We start from the raw sequence: 19,006 nt of genomic DNA on the forward strand, positions 1-19,006 counted from the left end.
AGCAAGATTGGACCAAATGGGGTCATTTGTGATGGATGTTAGAAAAGAGATGGCTCCAACTGAGCTTTGGGGTGATCAGAGCACTAGTGGAGGGTGGACAAGGGTGTTTATCTATACCAACAATTTGTAAAGTAGAAAGATTTGAGGAGAGAGAAGTTAGATGCCTATGGTTTAAAGTGATGCTAAACTCAGGAGCTAAATCTTAAAAATGCATTCAAGTAGCTTAACTATTAACAAAAATGTAGCTTGTTTATCACTCAGCTGTACATCCTGAAACATCCTGAAATCATCTCTCAATTGGTGCTGACACTGTCCTTCCTTCTCGAGGGTGGCTACTTTTTGTTCTTCATGGTCCCTGTGTGTGTTGTAAAGTAGCCACCGCTCCAAGCTCGCTCCTGTGAGGGACTACAATCTCACGTTTAGTTTACTAATTAGTATTGAGATTATAAGCCATTATGTAGCCAGCCACTGCTCAAGGCCAGGTAGACGGGTAGATCTTTCATCGGCCTTAAATGGAAGATGAGATCTGCTTAGACATATCAAAACTTTTAATCAGCTTTGCTGATATTGCACTTCAACTGAAATATTGTTCATTTTTATGTGGGGAACTAACTGGTATTGATTACAATATCTCTCAAGCATGCTCAGCTATTGGTGCTCCTTAATCACAAACAAGTGATCATTGTCGTTCACTTGTTAATCAGTATATTATTATTATTATTATTATTATTATCATTTATTTTTTATATTGGCCCTCTATATCTTCGTTACTAAAAATATTTTTAAATGTATTGCTTACCTTTTTAGATATTGTTTGGTAAAGGTATCTGTGCAGATTCCCCTCTACTCCTAAGCATTTTGTTAGGACAGACAGGGGGAAATGTATCAAAACTGGAGCAGATTTGCACTGCAACCAATCAGCCTCTCTTTTAATTTTCAAATCTTACCTGAGCAAACTGAAGAGAGATGCTGATTGGTTGCCATTGGCAACTGTTCCAGATTCTGTTTTCTCTAGTTTTGATAAATTCCCCACGCAATGTTCAAATGTAGTTTACAACTGATAATGAAATCTGCCAGAACAATACAGATAGAGTTAATATAACTTCCCACAGCCCCCTCCTTTACATTACATAAGGGGAAGCTAGGTAGGATCTTCAAGCAAGTAAAAATCATTTAAAATGTAAGCAGCTATTTTCAATGTTTTGTATTATTCATTATTATGTAACAAATCGCTGCAAAAGTGGAAACAAACTTTAAAAAAACAATGTGACCCAGACCTTCCCTTTTCAAAAACTGCTAAAGGCACTCTTCACCGTTCCCAAGCATTGCATCCTGGCAAGGTTACATCAGCAGAGCATTGCTGGAAAATCTCATTTGTAATCTCATGAGACTTCAGGCAAAGGCATTTTCCTCTCCTGAGATGTGCATGGTCACATGTCCTAGTCACATGTGCCAGAGTTCCAGGAAGTAAAGGGAGATCTAGTACTCTGCCCTTAGTTAAAATGGCCACTGTCCGGAGAATGGGGAAGAAAAGAAAAATAAGGTATGGAAAGAATACAAAGCCGGCAATTACCTAGAAGTATGTGTTTGTAGATTGTCATTACTAAACATTTCTAAAGGTGCCTTTGTTGTTATTTTAAAGATAGAGTTTAAAGCGGACCTTTACCCATCCCTCTGTGTGCTATGAAAGAGATCGTAATGTCCTCTTTTACTGCTGGAGAATACTGTCATCCAGAATAAATCTAGCAGGAGGGCATACATGTTTCCTCTCAGATCAGACGTCCTCCCCAATTTTACCCTGCAGTCTTAAAAAATCCCCAGCTGCCAGAGAAAGTATTAAGGCTGGGGAAGGAGAGCAGTCAGAAAACAGTGTGGATGGAGGAAATGCTGGATAAAGTAATGTACGCATTGTGGGAAGCACTGCACCAAAAACTAGTGCAGACTCTGGGGAAAGCTGTGCAGCACAGGGGTGTGGCGACTGTGTTGCAATGTTCAGATATGACAGTGAAGAATGTGTGGTAGGTATTTAGACACAGATCATAAATGTCTTTTCCAGAGTGTGCTTACTAAAAAGTGAGTGTGTTCATAAGTATAGCTGAAGGTCACTGAATTTGCTTTACTACCATGCTTGGGTAGTATAATAAATAAATGTATGTATGTATGTATGTATGTAAATGACATGTAGCGACATTTGCCTGCAACCATCGTATCACTGAGCTACTGGTTTCTGCCACAGTGTTCCTGTCAACATGCCTGTCACTTGATTGTGGTACAAATTTCAATGTCAGTCATGTTTCCTTTAATCTGGAACAAAATTATTAGTTGGGGTCTAGTTACTGTTAGTTGCTTAGAGATTTTTGTACATAGATATGAAGATCTCTTGGGGTGCTAACTACTTCCAGTGGTTTTAAAGTGACACTCTGGCGTTAAATCTTAAAAATATATTCAACTACCCTAACCATTAACAAAAATGTACCTTATTTGTGTATCACTCAGCTGTAGATCCTCAAATCATCTCTGAATTGGTGCTGACACTGTCCTTCCTTCTGGAGGGTGGCTACATTTGTTCCCCATGGTCCCTGTGTGTGTTGTAAAAATAGCCACCGCTCCAAACTTGCTCCCGTGATGGACTACAATCTCACATTTAATTTTTTAATTTGTTTTGACATAGTAGTCTGTTATAGGAGCAAGCTTGGAGCGCTGGCTACTTTTACAACACACACAGGGACCATGGGGAAAAATTTTAGCCACCCTCTAGAAGGAAGGACAGTGTCAGCACCAATTCAGAGATGATTTGAGGCTCTACAGCTGAGGGATACACAAATAAGATATATATTTTTAAATTAGTTAAGGTACTTGAATGTATTTTTTAAGATTTAACGCCTGAGTTCAGGGTCAGTTTAAGTGCTTATTATTGCCCAGCCCAATCAGCATCCAGTTATCATACGTTTTGCACACATTTTGTGCAACTCTTGCAGAGTTTGGCTTATAGATGGCCACCCCTAGACTGTGTACATGCTTGGTTGTTTAAAAACCATGTCAAAGGCCTTTAGTTGAAACTTGAGCATTGGTGGCTTTTTGTATGATAATCTCCTGTTTGATTTCCTCTCGCCTCATAATGGTGTCCCATCCCGTTGTGTTGAAATAAAGAGATAAAACTTATTAAAGATCCTATCTCACACTTTAATAACACTCCAGGTAGTCCCAGCACAAGTTGAATAAGAAAATTCATTCTTTGCCCCTAGCAGAACAATTGCTGATTATATCAGTATGATTGCATTTAGTTCAGGAGAGTAATATGTAGCCGGTGGAATAGAGCTGTGTACCAGAATAAACATATTGTTTTATGCAGGTAGTCTACTGAGGCCTTCTCTGCTTTTGTTATCTATCATGTCTTTGCTCTTCTGAGGCAAATAATAATGTCTTTTTTTTTTATTTCTACTTGCCGACAGCTGTGATGTTTTCTATAGATTGTACAAAGGATACTCTGTCCTCTGCAGTTATTCTGTTAAAGTACCCACCGAAGAAATCCATTGATTGAATAGTATGGTCTTTGTGTTTTTTTGGTTTAGGGAAAAAGCCCCCAGCTGAACATTCTTAGGGGCACTGGCTATCAGTTGTGCTTATTTTTTTTTTCTTTTGGGCCAACTGATATTGGTTTCCATGAGATAATGTCAGTGATGGTGTTGTGTTGTCATACAGTATGCTTTACTGGAGTAATCCACTGACGTAGAAGGTCGACCAGCATGGTTACATAGTCGGTAAGGTTGAATAAAGACACAGGTCTATCCAGTTCAGTGTGTGTGTACATCTTGGTAACAACTTCCATATCCTGGTATATTCTGTGAACTGAGAAACTCATCAAGTGTTTTTGAAGTGGTCTCTGTTTTCATCTGATCTTAATTCTATAAATTTCACATTTTTACTGCTCTAACAAAAAATGATACGCAGCCTGAGATTAGACCGCATTCTAATCTAATTTTTTGTTGTGGCCACGTGTCATCTCATCTAATCCTTCGATTACACAGTTCTTTTGCTATACTGCAGTCGCCATGATAAATGTGTAAATTATGATCATATCCACTCTTAGGTGTCTCTTCTCTATGGAGAACAAGTTTAATTTCTGTAGGCAGTCTTCATAACTCAGGTCCGCTGCCCCCTATGTTAATTTTGTTGACCTTCTCTGCACTTTCCTCAATTCAAGGGCATCCTTCCTGAGGATCATTGACCAAAACTGAACCGCATAGTCAAGATGAGGCTAAACCAGTGTTTTATGAGCATCTCATAATACAAATGAAAAAACACTGCGGACCCTAAATTATATAGCAAGCCAACCCAAAACCCCCAGTATAGTTAAATGATATATGCAGGTACATTGGAAGGCAGAGCTTGAACAAAGTGCATTCAAATATATCATAAAATGTCCATATGTGTCCAGTAATTTCCTCAAATGAATATGAGCCCCAACCAAATAGAATCTACATAAAATGATCAAAAGTCCTATACTGTTTCGGCACGTGACCAGTGTGGCCCGCAACCAATCTAATAGAAATAGAACTCAACAGAAAAAAAGACCTCCAAATTATAGGTGGGGAGAAGTGCTTCTTATACAATTCTTCCTTTGCATATATTCATGAATCAGCCAGCAAGGTGCTACTCTTCATAAACTTGCATCCAGCATTCCCTCAGTTAATTGAAAAAAAAAAGCATAGTGTAATGCTGCTTTATTCTGTCTGTGGTAAGTGTGCTTGATGACATCACCTAACACTTCCCTACACATTTCATCATTCCTACATCTCCAGGAGCAAGGGAAGCGAAGACCATCTCACTGTAAACGTTTACTGATTTTTCCTATTCCTTGCCTATAAAAGTTCATAATATAACAGTGCCATCTTGAGGCTATATTTAAAACCATTATTTCATCCAGCAATACACAGTAATACAGTGCATATGACAATACAATTCAGTAAAAAGATATCCCTAAATCTAAAATTGGATAATAACATGACATAAGGCACATCTTGACAGTATATATAAATGAAGGAAGAGCAGATAATTAAAAGTGACTGAGGAACCCATTTAGCTCCAACCCTATAGTTAAACTCTTAGGATGAAGGGTTTCCAGCTTATCAATCCAGAATGTCTCATTTTTGGAAATCTCCCTGGTAAAGTTAGATCCTGTCCAACTCTGCATCACTTTTTCAATTCCACAAAACCTAGGGCACTTAAGGTCTCTATTGTGGAATTGCATAAAATGCAAACTGTGACTCTTCAGACCTTTTTTTAGCATTATTTAAATGCTCCCCTAAATTAACCCTAAGCTGTCTAGTTGTCTGACCCACATACTGGAACCAACATTCCAGCAGGTAGGTGACATAGGTGGCGTAATATGAATTATATTGCTAAATCTGAAATATAGAACCTGTACTGGTTGATGAAAAATATATTGTCCCCTATTTAAATTAGACCCATTAATGCATGCTTGACATCTGAGAAAAAGCCTACCCTATTCAAAAATGTAGATGGTTTGGTACGAGGATCCAGAACATTCTATCTGGAGGGACTCATAGTCATTTGTGGTCACATATGGACTTTTATGATATATTTTGATGCCCTTTGTTTAAGCTCTGCCTTTGAATGTACGCTAATTCATAAACTGCAATCTGATGTCTGAGGTTAACTTTGGAGGTCTGGATGTCAAATAAGTGTCCCTTACTTCCTGTTGTTCTATAAAGCAAAGCACCACATCCTTCCATGTGACCAGTTCCTCATTCCAAAGCTAAGTGGGTCTGAAATATGATGACAGACTCTGCTCCTATGATGCAGTTGTAGCTTCCCCAACTTTTGCTCCATCATAAGCTGTTGTGTCACTTAGTATGTGCCTGGAAGTCAATCCCCAAAGTGCAGTTTGCTGATAGCAACCATTTCAAAGATGGCAGCATGGGAAATTAGGGGGTGGAATGGTTTCCTAAAGCTGGGGCAACATAAGGAGCATATGGCAGAAGGCTCCTAGTGGACCAGGAAAGTCTGTGTTCTTTCCCTTTGAAGTGTGATGTAGAACAGGGGAAAGCTACCTGTCTGAATAGCACAAGGATCACCTGACATCAGAGCCTGTAAGCTTTGAATGCTTCTATGTAGAGCCTTTCTTTTCCTTCTTTAGGGCTGAGGCTGTGTGCTAAATTATATTGTATGATTGACTTAGAGCTAATTTCTGGGTTGTGGAAATTGTTTAAAAAAACTACTTGTTTCTCATGACTATCTACTTGTCATGATACAAAAAAATATCTTAACCAAAACCATATTTCACCTCAATTCTCATTGGTCAGCACAATCAGTAAGCAATAACCACTCGCAATGAGCGAGCAAATTCAAAATCCGCAGCGCTGGATGGCAGTACGGGGTACAAATGGTGATAAAAACACCTCTAGCACCTCATATGTTATATATAGATATGAAAGCTGTTTGGATTTAAGCACACAGACAGCTTTCCATTTCTGTTGCATAGTACAGATCATTGGCCACACCTGAGTCTGTTTCAGAATGTTTATTGTTAAAGCAAAAGTAAACCTTTTACACTAACATTTGCCAGCAGGTAGCATCTTTTGGTAGAAGCCAAAAACATTTCCCTACCAGCTAGCATATTTTTTTTATATGCACAATGACTGTGGTACATCCCCAGTTGAGTCCTTGCAGATGATGGGTATGGAACCAGATGCCAAGATAATGTAACTCCAGGGCACATGTGCGTGAGTTACATCAGTAGTGCCTGCCCAGTGCACAAGGCAAGAATATGGAAACCTAGAAAAAGAGGAAGATAACATGGCACCAAGAAGGACAGAGTGGGAGCTTGGATCTCACATCGCTGGAGGAGAGTACATCCAGAGGTAAGTGTGACTTCCCTAATCTAACCCTTTCCAATCCTATCCAAAACGAAAAAAAAAAAAAAGTTTTACCTAGAATTACACTTTAAATATGGCTTTTTCAGTAACACAAAGCTACATGGCTTTACATATATTTTAACCTTTTATAGGTCAGAACAGGATGGCCGAATTCTTCTTGTTGATAGCCAAAACAGAAGTCTTTCTCAATCTTTTGAAAACCTGCATGAAGAGCCAACTGATGGCTTGTTACAGGTAAATATCCATTAACCTTCTAATAATATCTGAAGCTTGGCTTAGAATATGTCTATAAATTTGCTTTATACTTGCACAGAAGGCTAAGGGTCTTTAGATGATGTTCGGTCTCATACTCAGATAACAGGAGAGAAGGTAAATAAAAAAAATTGCTCCTCATTATAACTCTTGATGACTTCTATTTAGATCACATACATTCCTGAAAGGTTTACACATTTATCTGCAAGTCTTACTAAAAGCTCTTTTTGCATAAATCAACTTGTGGTTTAGTGTCCCTTCATAGAGTTGTGCACATAAGTTTACATGAACATGACAATATTTTTAACATGAGGACCATTTGTTAAGAAAATGGTGAATGATCAGACCATCCACATTTCTCTTCTTCTTTTATAATATAGCACAAACATTAAACAAACCATAGCAATAAAGGAAAATAATAAAATGGTCTTATTCAAAAGTTTTCATACTCTTAACTTTTTTAAAGTGTGTATTGTCCTTTTTTAGCATCAGTGATTCTTTTGTGACAGTTGTGTATGAAGCCCTGAAAGCCTCCAGGTCCTGTAAATTATTTGGTTGTTTAACATGAACTCCATGTTTGAGGTCTCCACAAAATGCTTTGTTCAGGAGATTGTAATCGCCACTCTAGAACCCTCACTCTTTTTTCCGCTGTAGCCACTGAAGGATCAACTTGGCCTTGTGTTTTGGATTATTAGGAAATCCCAAGTATGCCCAACGAGTAGCTTTTGGGCTAATGAATGCAAATTTTCCCCCAGTATTTTACCACATGCTTCAAAGGGCTTTGTTGACTTTTCTCAAAACATGGTGTTGGTTGTGACCATAAAGATCAATTTTGGTCTCAACTCAATAATTTTGTTCCTGAAATTTCGAACCTTCCCGGGTGCTGTTTGGCTCATTGCAAGTGGGCTGTTTTGTGGCATTAGTGCAGCTAAAATGTCCTACTTTTTTAAAGTTATGACCACAAATGTATATGCCCATATTTATTGTATGCACCCATTTGTGGACTGTATCCGTTTTAAGCATATTAATGTGTCAGTAACTCATAATATAACTTTGACAAACACCTTAGTAGTGTTAGGATCTCTTACATTTGGGACGCCTCCTGAATTTTACTGGATTTTAACTTTTTTTCTAAGACTATGGTATCTCTCTTGAAAGTTGATCTTGACTTGCCATTGCCATTATTAAATATTCGGGGGAAGATTTCACATGAAGTTGTGCTGCAAGTAAAATTCTTATATTGCAGCTTCTGCAAACCATAAAATGAGGCAAGTACTGGACATACTTTTCACTGGAGCAAGCGCTGCTGCTGGAACATAGGTGGTATCCACCAATGTTTGTCAGGGGCCTTGTCTATAACCTATAACAGCCATCTCTAGTAGCTTTCATTAAAGTTCACCAATTCGTGATTAATTGTGTTGTGTCAGTTTTCTGTCAGTTTGGTACGAAGGTGGGAAAGAAAAATCCTTGTTAATTGCCTTATAATTTTGTCTTTGTTCACAGAAATTTAAGAAGGAGGACTACGAATCCCAGCAATAGTATATTATACAGCACAATGCAGAATATCACCAGCTATAGAGGACTACAACAAATCCCAGCAATAGTACATTATAGCTGGCGGTATTCTGCATTGCGCAGAAGGAGGAGGACTACGAATCCCAGCAATAGTATATTATACAGCACAATGCAGAATATCACCAGCTATAGAGGACTACAACAAATCCCAGCAATAGTACATTATAGCTGGCGGTATTCTGCATTGCGCTGTATAATGTACTGTTGCTGGGTTTTGTAGAAAAATCCTTGTTAATTGCCTTATAATTTTGTCTTTGTTCACAGAAATTTAAGAAGGACCCGTATACTGCCACAATGATAAACTTTTCCAAAGTTACAAACTTCCTGGTTGACACTTTACGAGGGACTGATCCGGCAACACACCGCAGACCACCTCAGGAAATGGCTGATTTCCTTGTCGATGCAATTCCCGATTTAAAAATAAATCAACAAGAGGAATCAGGGTTTGAAGTAATAACTCGTGTAAGTATTGATGTCTTTAATTTTTTTGTCTTGCTTTAGCACATAAAATACAGAAAAGAAGATTGTAAAGCTACCCAGAGCCATAAACATATTCCCATTCAGCTGCTGAGGATGATGTATCAGGACACCAGCCTGTCGCAAAGATTCTTCATGCCAGGCTTTGAGTTATTTAGCCCGGTCTGATGCCACAGGGCTCTGTGGAGTATTGGCAGTCAATTTGTCTCCACTTCCCTGGGCAATAAGATAATGCATTAGTATGTCTTGTCTCATTTCCCTCATTTTTTTGACCCAGTCCAAGTTTTAGATATGTGATTCCAGACTAATGTTTGTTTTATTCAGTGCCTGTATCATCTTAAGAGAGCAGTGATCTAGAACATAAAGTGATGGGCAAATTTGTAGATCTGCAGCTAACGATTATTTTCAAAATCGATTAGTTAGCCGATTATTATGTTCGATTAATCGGATAAACAATAAAATACATTTTTAAAAATGGCTCCAGTGATGGACTACTAGTTTGTATTGAAATGGGACTCCATCACAGGAGCAAGCTTGGAGCTGTGGAAGTAAAAAAGAAAAAAAAATAGTGTGGTGTGCAATATAGTGAAAAGGAAAGTGTAAAATTTATACAGCAATGAATGCAGAATGGCACCGACTATAGAGGACTACGAATCCCAGCAATAGTATATTATACAGCACAATGCAGAATATCACCAGCTATAGAGGACTACAACAAATCCCAGCAATAGTACATTATAGCTGGCGGTATTCTGCATTGCGCTGTATAATGTACTGTTGCTGGGTTTTGTAGTCCTCCATAGCTGGCGGTATTCCGCATTGTGCTGTATAATATATTATTGCTGGGATTTGTAGTCCTCTATACAGCGCAGTGCAGAATATCACCAGCTATAGAGGAATACAACGAATCCCAGCAATACATTATATAATGTATTCCTGGATTTGTATTCCTCTATAGCTGATGGTACATTGCTCTGTATAATATACAGCACAATGTACCATCAGCTATAGAGGAATACAAATCCCAGCAATACATTATAGAGCACCATGTGTGGGAAAGTGCAGGCATAGCTGAGCAGTCTTCCAGCAACTTGCTTCTGAGATTGGACCTGTCTATTGGTGGCTGTCATCCCCCCACACCTGCTCCTCCTTACTACATCTCCCCGCGTCCCTGTGCCGATCGTGGATGTGGGCGGGCAGTGAGTGTAAGGCGGGGAGGAGGTGCGGTGTGAAGAGCGTGGATGCGGGCGGGTCTGGCAGCGACAAGCGTGAGGTGATGAGGAGGTGCAGCGCACAGCGTGTGTGGAGCCGTGAACAGGGCCAACTGATCGGAAGCCGATTAATCGATTATTGAAAAAGTTGACAACTTTTTCAATAAATCCATTATAATCGATTATTTCGATTAGTTGTTGCAGCCCTACAAATTTGTTGGTATCCTTACAGCTCATTGAAAAAATTCTTAATTTCTCTGAAAAGTGATTTAATTAAAAAGCAGTTGTCTATGTATACCTGCATGCCTTTGATATGTCATGGAGTAAAGCACAGAAAGTGTGAATAGCGATAAATTATTGCTTATTGTGAAAAGATATTCTAAAATGGACTGGACATATTTATTGGTACTCCTAGAAAAGATTATAAATAATTTTGGTTAATGGTGATATTTCACTATTTGTTTTTTATAGTATCACGCGTGTCCTCAATCTTGTAATCAGTCATTCAGCTTATTTAAATGAGGAAAAGTAGTCTGAGAATATCAGAAAGATAATCATAGACCAGCATGTCAAAGGTAAAGCCTATAAGACCATCTCCAAGCAGCTTGGTGTTTCTGTGACTACACTTGCAAATGTTAAGAGGTTTAAGGTCCATGGGAGTGAAGTATGTTATCTAGTTTGTGGCCACAAGAGGAAAAACGACTTCAGATTGAACAGAAGGATAGTGAGCATGTTAGACAAAGAGCCAAGAAAAACTTACGAAGCGATACAAGCTGAACCCCAAGGTGAAGTTACATCAGTGTTTGATCAACCATCCGTTTCTTTTTGAGCGACAGTGGACTCAAAGGAAGTAGACCTAGGAGCACTCCACTGTTGAAAGAAAAATATAAAACCACCAGACTGGAATTTGCTAATATGCATTTTGATAAGACATATTGACAATTCTTCTGTGATGTCCTTTAGACATATGAGACAAAACTGGAGCTTTCTAGCAAGTCACAACAGCTCTATTTTCACAGATGAAAAAAATGAAGCTTTCAAAGGAAAGGATACTGTACCTACTGTGAAACATTGAGAATGTTTGGGGGCTTGGGGCTGCTTTTCTGTGTCTGGCACAGGGTGCCTTGAATCTGTGCAGAGCACAATAATCTCTCAAGATTTTCAAGGAATTCTGGAGCGAAATGTTAAAAAGTTCTGTCTCAGTCACAGGTCAACAGAATGATTACCCAAAACTCAAGAAGCACCCAAATATGGCTAAGAACAAAACATTGGACTATACTGAAGTAGCCTGCTATGAGCCCTGTTGGGGCCCGCGGATCACACCAGGGCTGTAGGTTGGCCCCATGCTACCATGTTTAACACCCTTAAAAAAAAAAAAAAAAAAGCTTGGGGATCCTGGAGCTGCGACACACCCATTACATATCATATAAGAACACATACGGAGAACCTTGTCCCAGAATTGTATATTGGGTGTTTTGAACGTTATAGCTGTGGATCACACATGTTAGCATTAAACTTGCATTTTCCTATACACATTTCAACAGTAACTTCGGTGAAATTCAGCTTCTATTTTTTATTTAGTTAATAAAACTTGTACTAGTCTGAAACATCCATATTGTAAGCAAGCGAGCACTTTACTTTCAAGGCCACATCGCTGTCAGTTCTCTGTTTTAGATGGGGAGGTGGGGAGGTAATTTGGGATTTGGAGCTGCAAATACCTATTGTAAATAGAGTCTTAAACAGCAACAAACCGTTGCAGGTTGTCAAGTGAGATAGTATATGTCTTTAATATCTCATCTGTTGGAGAAGGCAGTTACATCTTTCATGGTGACTTATTACCATGCTCTGCTGTAAATCAGGTGTTCGTTTTCACTTTTTGTTAAGACTTGTTGTGCGTGTAAACTCCCATTTAATGGTATCAATAAACAGATTCTCAAGTGTCTGTATAATAGGAACATTAACTATTTACCCCTGGTTGAGCTGAATGAATTTACTGATATCATTTTGTGAAGAAGCGTTTTAGCGGAATGACAAAACCCTAGCTGTGTCAAGTCAATTTTCACCTCTTGTGTTAAACAGGAAAATAAGTTCTGTGTGAGCTGCTTGACCTCTTCAGTCTGCAATAGATTTGCATTTTTTTATGGTCAGATTTACTTTGATATGTATTAATGTGCATATAGCCATGTATTTGATTTATCATAGTGTATCTGTAGGTGAATTATTTATAACCTTTTCCTCTGTTCTGATGTATTAGAAATCATTTTATGGAAAATGATACAAGACATTGGTTTTACTTCTTCCCTTAATGTTCAAGCCTTGTGATCTCGCAATACTATACCACTGTACATCAGACACACGCTCCACAAGGTCTTTCCTTACCAGAATAGCATGCCGTTAAACACACAGGCCTAAAGTACTGAATCTCTTTGGCTTTAAAGGAAGTTTTCTTTTATTGGCACAGTGAAAGCTGTCTGCTTTGTCCCCTAACCCCACTTGCAACAAGCTGGTTGATTTAAAGTAGGGATGCACAGATACTTTTCAGGTACCAGTGCAGATGCTTGGCATTTTCATGAGAACTACCAGGGTTGCAGTGGTTGCGGCTGGGACCTGGCTCTGGTGCTCCACCACTGTCCTGAAATCATTAGTCTGTATTAATTCAGAAAAACTGTCACATGACAATAAACAAAAATGTATCAGTACTTGTACTTGTAAGTACTCGGCAAGTACCAGTACTCATACTCGCAAAACTGGTATCTGTGCATCCCTTTATTTATGTTTATAAAAACAAAATCATACATTAAAACAGAGATGTACAAAGCCCAGGAGCTCCGTGTGCTCCTTACAAATGACAGCTGCCTCCTAATTTTTTAATTTTTCCCTAGTCTAGTCTTGGAGCTCAAAAGTATCTGTTCATGTATTCGTACTTGTACCGAGTACTGTACTTGGTATCTGTGCAACCCTAATTTAAAGCCAAATTTGCCTTCATTATGGTTTCAGTTGGTAACATATTTGCTAGGTATTCCTCATTTTCTCTGTTATATTATAAGTAAACTTTGTGTGTCACTTTGCCCAATCAGCTCACCTAATGCCTTCCATGTTCTTCCCTACTGTCCTGTTTTCCCTCCAGAGCCCTTGAAAATTCCTGGTAATTCCAGGTATGGGGAAGCATCTGGTTTCTCATGCTAAAAGCTGTACTGAAATAGACAATTCCATACATTTGTTATGTATAGTGTGGATGGTTAATTTACAACTCGATTTTTTTAGATTGATGTTGGAACCCGCCCTGATGTCCAACGGAGAGATCCAGTTTCGACTTCTGAATGGGAAAGCTATACGGATTCAGAAGGAAGAATTCAGAACGAAGATCACTTAAAGACCATGATATTTAAAGGGGTGCGTAACTTTAAAAAACTGTACAATTTTTCACCTTGTTCTTGTGCTTTAGTTTTGAATATTGCTTTCCATTTTTATAGAGCTGTATCGATCTTGGGATGTTAGCTTGTAGTAATAATAAATGTGCTAGCTACATCTTCTAGTAGCGCATGCCCAGACAAATACTGAGAATCCACTTCTGTAGACCAAATGGTTATCTTGGCTTTTAGACAAACTTCAGCTGTCTTGGCTTTGCCTGGTTGGATGGGGGTGGTAAACTTTGGTTACAGAAAGTATTGAAAGCCATGGTGGAGGACTGAACACCGCCTATTCTTCACCAAGAGCTAAATATTATGTGTATGTAACTCTTTCTATGTAAAGCAAAAATTTGGGCCAACTTGATGTTTATAACACTTTTGTCACCGTGATGAAGAGTGGCTTTATTGCTTCTTTCTCTCGGCTGCTGTCTCCACTTCAGCCAGTACTGAAATCCAAGCTATTGGCTGGTGTTGGACTGTAATGGAAGCTGTGACTTCACTCTCTTGGTCATATGACAGTGCTCCGTCCTAGAGGTAGACTGCTAGACCTAAGCACTGTCACATGGGAGAAAGTCCCATGTTCCTTCACTTCCAGAAGCACCTTGCATTCTCAGTAGCTGCTACAGAAATAGAAGAGGCAAGGGAGCCCTGGCAAAAAGTAATCACTAGATACTTTCTAGCAAAAGCAACATAATTTTTTACTTGAGTAAGTCCACCCCATGGAAATTTGTTGAATTTTTTCCCCCCCCCCAACATATATGAACAAAATGTGCCTTTTCAATCATCTATTCAACAAAAATATTAATAGGTGTACTGTGGAAAACGTTAGTACACCCTTGGCATCAAAAGCTGATATTGCCATCTGTGGCAGAAATGACATCTTAGTCAATTTGTATAACTGCCCACCAGTCTCTGACAACCACTTTTTTGCCCACTTTTTCTGATCCTGTCCTGATGGTTTCAAAATCTTCCAGTGCTATTCTTACACCCCATCCAAGGCTTCTTATCAGAAGGTGACTTCTTTTAAATGAAGTCGGAAGATGTTTTTAACCTCTTTTGATAAGGAACATCCCTCAACATCTGTTGAGATATTGATCAAAGAGGGAGTGCATTGTTTCCTTTGACGTGATTGACTCATACAATTGCATTGTGAAAGTAAAGCACTATCCATGTGTAGCACTGCAAAACAGAAAGCAGCACCTGCATAGATGATGATTACATACCACTTCCTGATGTACATATATAATTGCAAACCATAAACCGAAACGTGATTACAAAAATATTGATGATTACTGTATGCACATCAAAAGTTTGCTCTTTTTTTTTTGTTAAATTGAACACTATGGTGTCTATTTAGAAACAATTGTAGGGCCCTTTACCCTGCGACTATGCGAATGTTCATTTATGCTCCATCTAGTGGCCAAAATGTAGTATTACATCACAATACATTAGAGCTGGAAAAAATATATATTAAGAACATTCGTTTTTGGCATTATTCACCCAAAATGAATGTTTACAGATATTTGCAGAGCAATGGGCCCTGCAGATTGTTTATATACAGAACCCTATGTATTTCCTATAAATGGACCCTGTTAGATCATGCAATACATCATATCTTTCAAACAATTGGTCGTGGTGGAACATACATTTGGTGAGTTCAACCAAATGGATTTCTTACTGCGTTTTGCTGAGTGATCATTTTATAGCCTAAAAAATGTATGAAACAATCAAATCATAGATCATTACATTGTTTATTACATATTATGCTGCCAGTCAACCCGTTTTTTTTCTTTTTTTCGAAAAGTAGATTGAAACTATTTCAACTGTCGGGTACATATAGTTGATTGAATGACGGGGCTATACTTTAAAAGGCAAATAACATGAAAAAGTAATACGAGATTTTAATACTGTATACTGTTTTGTATTCAATTCTGTTTGTTTTTTTACATCATTGTTAGATGCCTTTTACATCTTGAAAATGTATATAGAATTCAATTGATTATAAAATAGGCCTGATATTTGCAAAAAGATGCAGGTGTTAACTGAGGTGTAAGCATTATTTAAAGCTCATTTATAAAAGCTCCATCCTTTCCCACATCCTCTCGCTTGGCGTTTATCACAGAGTAAATCAAGTGTATACCCAGGGTAGTTATGTGTAACTCTATTTCAATATTCTGCTTGGTTATTTCCAGAATCCATGCTACTTTCATCACATCTTGTCAACATTTAATTTCTCTCCACTGTTCAGTACATTGCTTTTCTGCTGTGACTAGTCACTTTTGTAGTTCCACATTTGACAGCTTCTCTTTGAACTTGATAAGCAGGAACCTTTTGTATTTGGTAGCGATAACATAATCTTAATCACTTGAGTTCACAAATGCATTTCCCAGAAACATATTTGGTCTGTTTTTACAAATACAGAGCGATGAATTTTTGCTGCATTCAAAATGTCAGTTGTGAAGCGTTCAGATTCGCTACTCACTGACCTCCTTATATTAGCAAAGCAGTCCTTGTAATCTCTTTACAACATGAGCATATCCTCATATGTTCAGAGCAGCCTATGCATCTAAGGCGACGATAATCTTTGTAGAAAAAGGCTTTGTACACTATTTCTTATTAAAAGGATGGCTTTATGGATTTTCAGCCTTGCTTAGTGCTTTGAGTTTCATGAACTGTATCTGTAAAGCTACTTTCACCGGTGTCTGATAATCTAAGCTGAGCTGTTATTTTTAAATACAACCCTCATAAACATTCACATTCACATTTTACTGTAGTTGAAGTTAAGGGTCTGATTGCAGTTGTATTTTGCTGCAGGGTCTCTGCCATGCCCTGAGAAAGGAGGCTTGGAAGTTTTTGTTGGGCTATTTTCCATGGAACAGCACAAGAGAAGAACGGGCTCTTCTACAGAGAAGGAAAACGTATGTACTTAAATGAATGTTGTCAATGTTATATGTTACATGTAACCAGGACGAAATGGAAAATATAATCAGATTTGACTTCTTTTCAGTAACAGAGTATCACCAAGATATATAGTCCTCGTAAGGTATATTGAGACACTTGCTCTGCTGTTTGTGGTTTATTTTCTCAATTTCAAAATACAGCATCTCCCAAAGAAAGAAGAATTGTATTTAACCCTTTCACTGCTGGGCCCTGCTCTTCATTTTTCGCCTTATGCAGTGCAGACCATTTTGTAATTTGTTTTTCACTTCAAAGGGCAAATTCTTACTGCGGCATCTTAGTATACCGCGAGCTGTAGCTCGCGGTATACTGAGCCTAGGGTGACGGGAGGACGCTAGTTTGTGTCCTCCCGTTACCCTAAGGAGAACTATGGGGGAAAGCCCTAACCCCATAGTTCTCCTTTTTTAAGTAAATTTTTTTCACAAACTTTTGGGGTTTGATAAGTTGCACTAATATCGTGCAACATAAACATTTGCAACTGCCGCCATTTTATTCTACAGGGTCTTGGCTTTCAGAAAATATATAATGTTTGGGGGCTTATAACGTGTGCAAAAAAAAAAAAAAAAGGCCCTGGCAGTGAAAATGTCCTTAAGGGGTTAACGGTGGACTGCCCCCTACAGATGCAGTCACTGTCATCTAGTCAATAACTTAAACAGGTAACAGCTGCAGCATCTAAACAGGCGATTTGCAATTCCTGCCTCAGGTATCCCAAATTGCACATTCACGCATGTCAATGTAGGCTTAACGTGGCCATAAAGTAGTATTAAAGTCTCCTTTTTTTGCATATAAAAAAAAAAAAAAAAAAGTGACCAAATAGGTAATGACTTACCTGTGCCTCCGCCACTCGCTCCGGTCTGAAGATCTGGAGCTTCTCAAGCAGTTGTGAAGGATCATGGGGCGGGTGAATGCGCAGTAGAGATCTTCGGCAGGGAGAAGAGGAGAGACACAGTGTAAGTCAATGCAGTGCTGGATCAGAGACCGACACCAGCGCTGGAGGGATTGCTGAATACAAGTGGAAGGAAGAAGATGACCAGATCAAGAGGCATTATTTGAGGTAATTCCTTAAAGCAGCATGGGGGGGGGGTTGTTGTGACTTTGTAGTGTCTACGTCCCTGACAAACTTCTTCTGCTGCGTTTAGTAGATATGAGGTACTGCATTCAGTGTAAATGAGGTGTTAATTTGTCAGTGTTAGCAAATGGCATAATGCATGTTCATAGTGGGATGTACAGTATCTAGTTTTATGTTTGTTGCCGCGATATTTTCCAAATTTTTTTTTTCTCCTGAGGTTTTCAAAATGAAATGTGAAGGTTCCACCTCCTGTAGTGCTTATCTTCGAATCAGTAACATGCGTTTAGCTTTTGGCACGGAGCAGTCTTGGGCACTGCACTGCAGAATGTCATGGGTGAGGTGGGGAGACGGCCTCTGTTTCACCATTCTGTTTACCTTGCACTCCACTTCCCAGCTAGATATACATGCATACTGCAGTTGTTTCTGCAGGACGCTTTCTGCTCAGTTTGTTTGCTTCAGGGCTGGAGGATATCTTCCTGTGAGCTCACTTTCCATTTCCCACATCTCTTCTGCTTATCATATCTGATTTGGCAGCTTTTTCGGACTGGAAAGGGCTCATACTCCCCTCAAAACAATTCAGTTTACTTAACATGACTGTGATTAGTGGTTGCAGCAAGTCTTCCCTATTGAATTATACATTTTTCTCCTGAATAATACATATTTCTACATTGGTTGTATTATTTGTTATACCTGCTATGAAAAAGTCCATCAACCCTTATGAATTTTTCTGGAGTTTTCCACAAATAGCTCTTAAAATCTGGTCTGTTATTCATCTGGATTAAAGTGTATTTCTAGTTTTGCAGCCAGATTTCATTGTTACATGTTTTCATTCACATCGAATAACAAAAAAAACAAAACACTGCTAACATTTTATTTGTTTTCTCACATTACTTATTTTCATTAAACTGAATTTTCCTCTGGAAAGACAAATGGGCTGGGAGGTAACCATAATTATCCCTGTCTGTACTGTGTTGGCAGATCTCATTATCGGTTGTAAACTAGATTTGGGAATGATCTGTCCGAGCAAAGGGTTAAAGGAGAACTATGGGGTTAAGGCTTTTCCCCATAGTTCTCCTTAGGGTAACGGGAGGACACAAACTAGCGTCCTCCCGTCACCCTAGGCTCAGTATACCACGAGCTGTAGCTCGCAGTATA

General features: G+C 38.7%; 1 protein-coding gene across 1 annotated transcript in view; it reads left to right on the forward strand.

Moving 5' to 3' along the window:
- Window positions 1–19,006, forward strand: part of TBC1D15 (TBC1 domain family member 15) — a 54,495-nt gene that overhangs the window by 16,920 nt on the left and 18,569 nt on the right. Inside the window, exons 6-9 of the mRNA XM_018558058.1 lie at window positions 7,031–7,133; window positions 8,991–9,188; window positions 13,679–13,807; window positions 16,639–16,742. Coding sequence (XP_018413560.1) covers window positions 7,031–7,133; window positions 8,991–9,188; window positions 13,679–13,807; window positions 16,639–16,742 — 534 coding nt within the window. The remainder of the gene's footprint in view (window positions 1–7,030; window positions 7,134–8,990; window positions 9,189–13,678; window positions 13,808–16,638; window positions 16,743–19,006) is intronic.

Source organism: Nanorana parkeri, unplaced genomic scaffold (genome assembly GCF_000935625.1).
Source record: "Nanorana parkeri isolate BGI_ZX_2015 unplaced genomic scaffold, ASM93562v1 scaffold318, whole genome shotgun sequence".
Taxonomy (NCBI): domain Eukaryota; kingdom Metazoa; phylum Chordata; class Amphibia; order Anura; family Dicroglossidae; genus Nanorana; species Nanorana parkeri.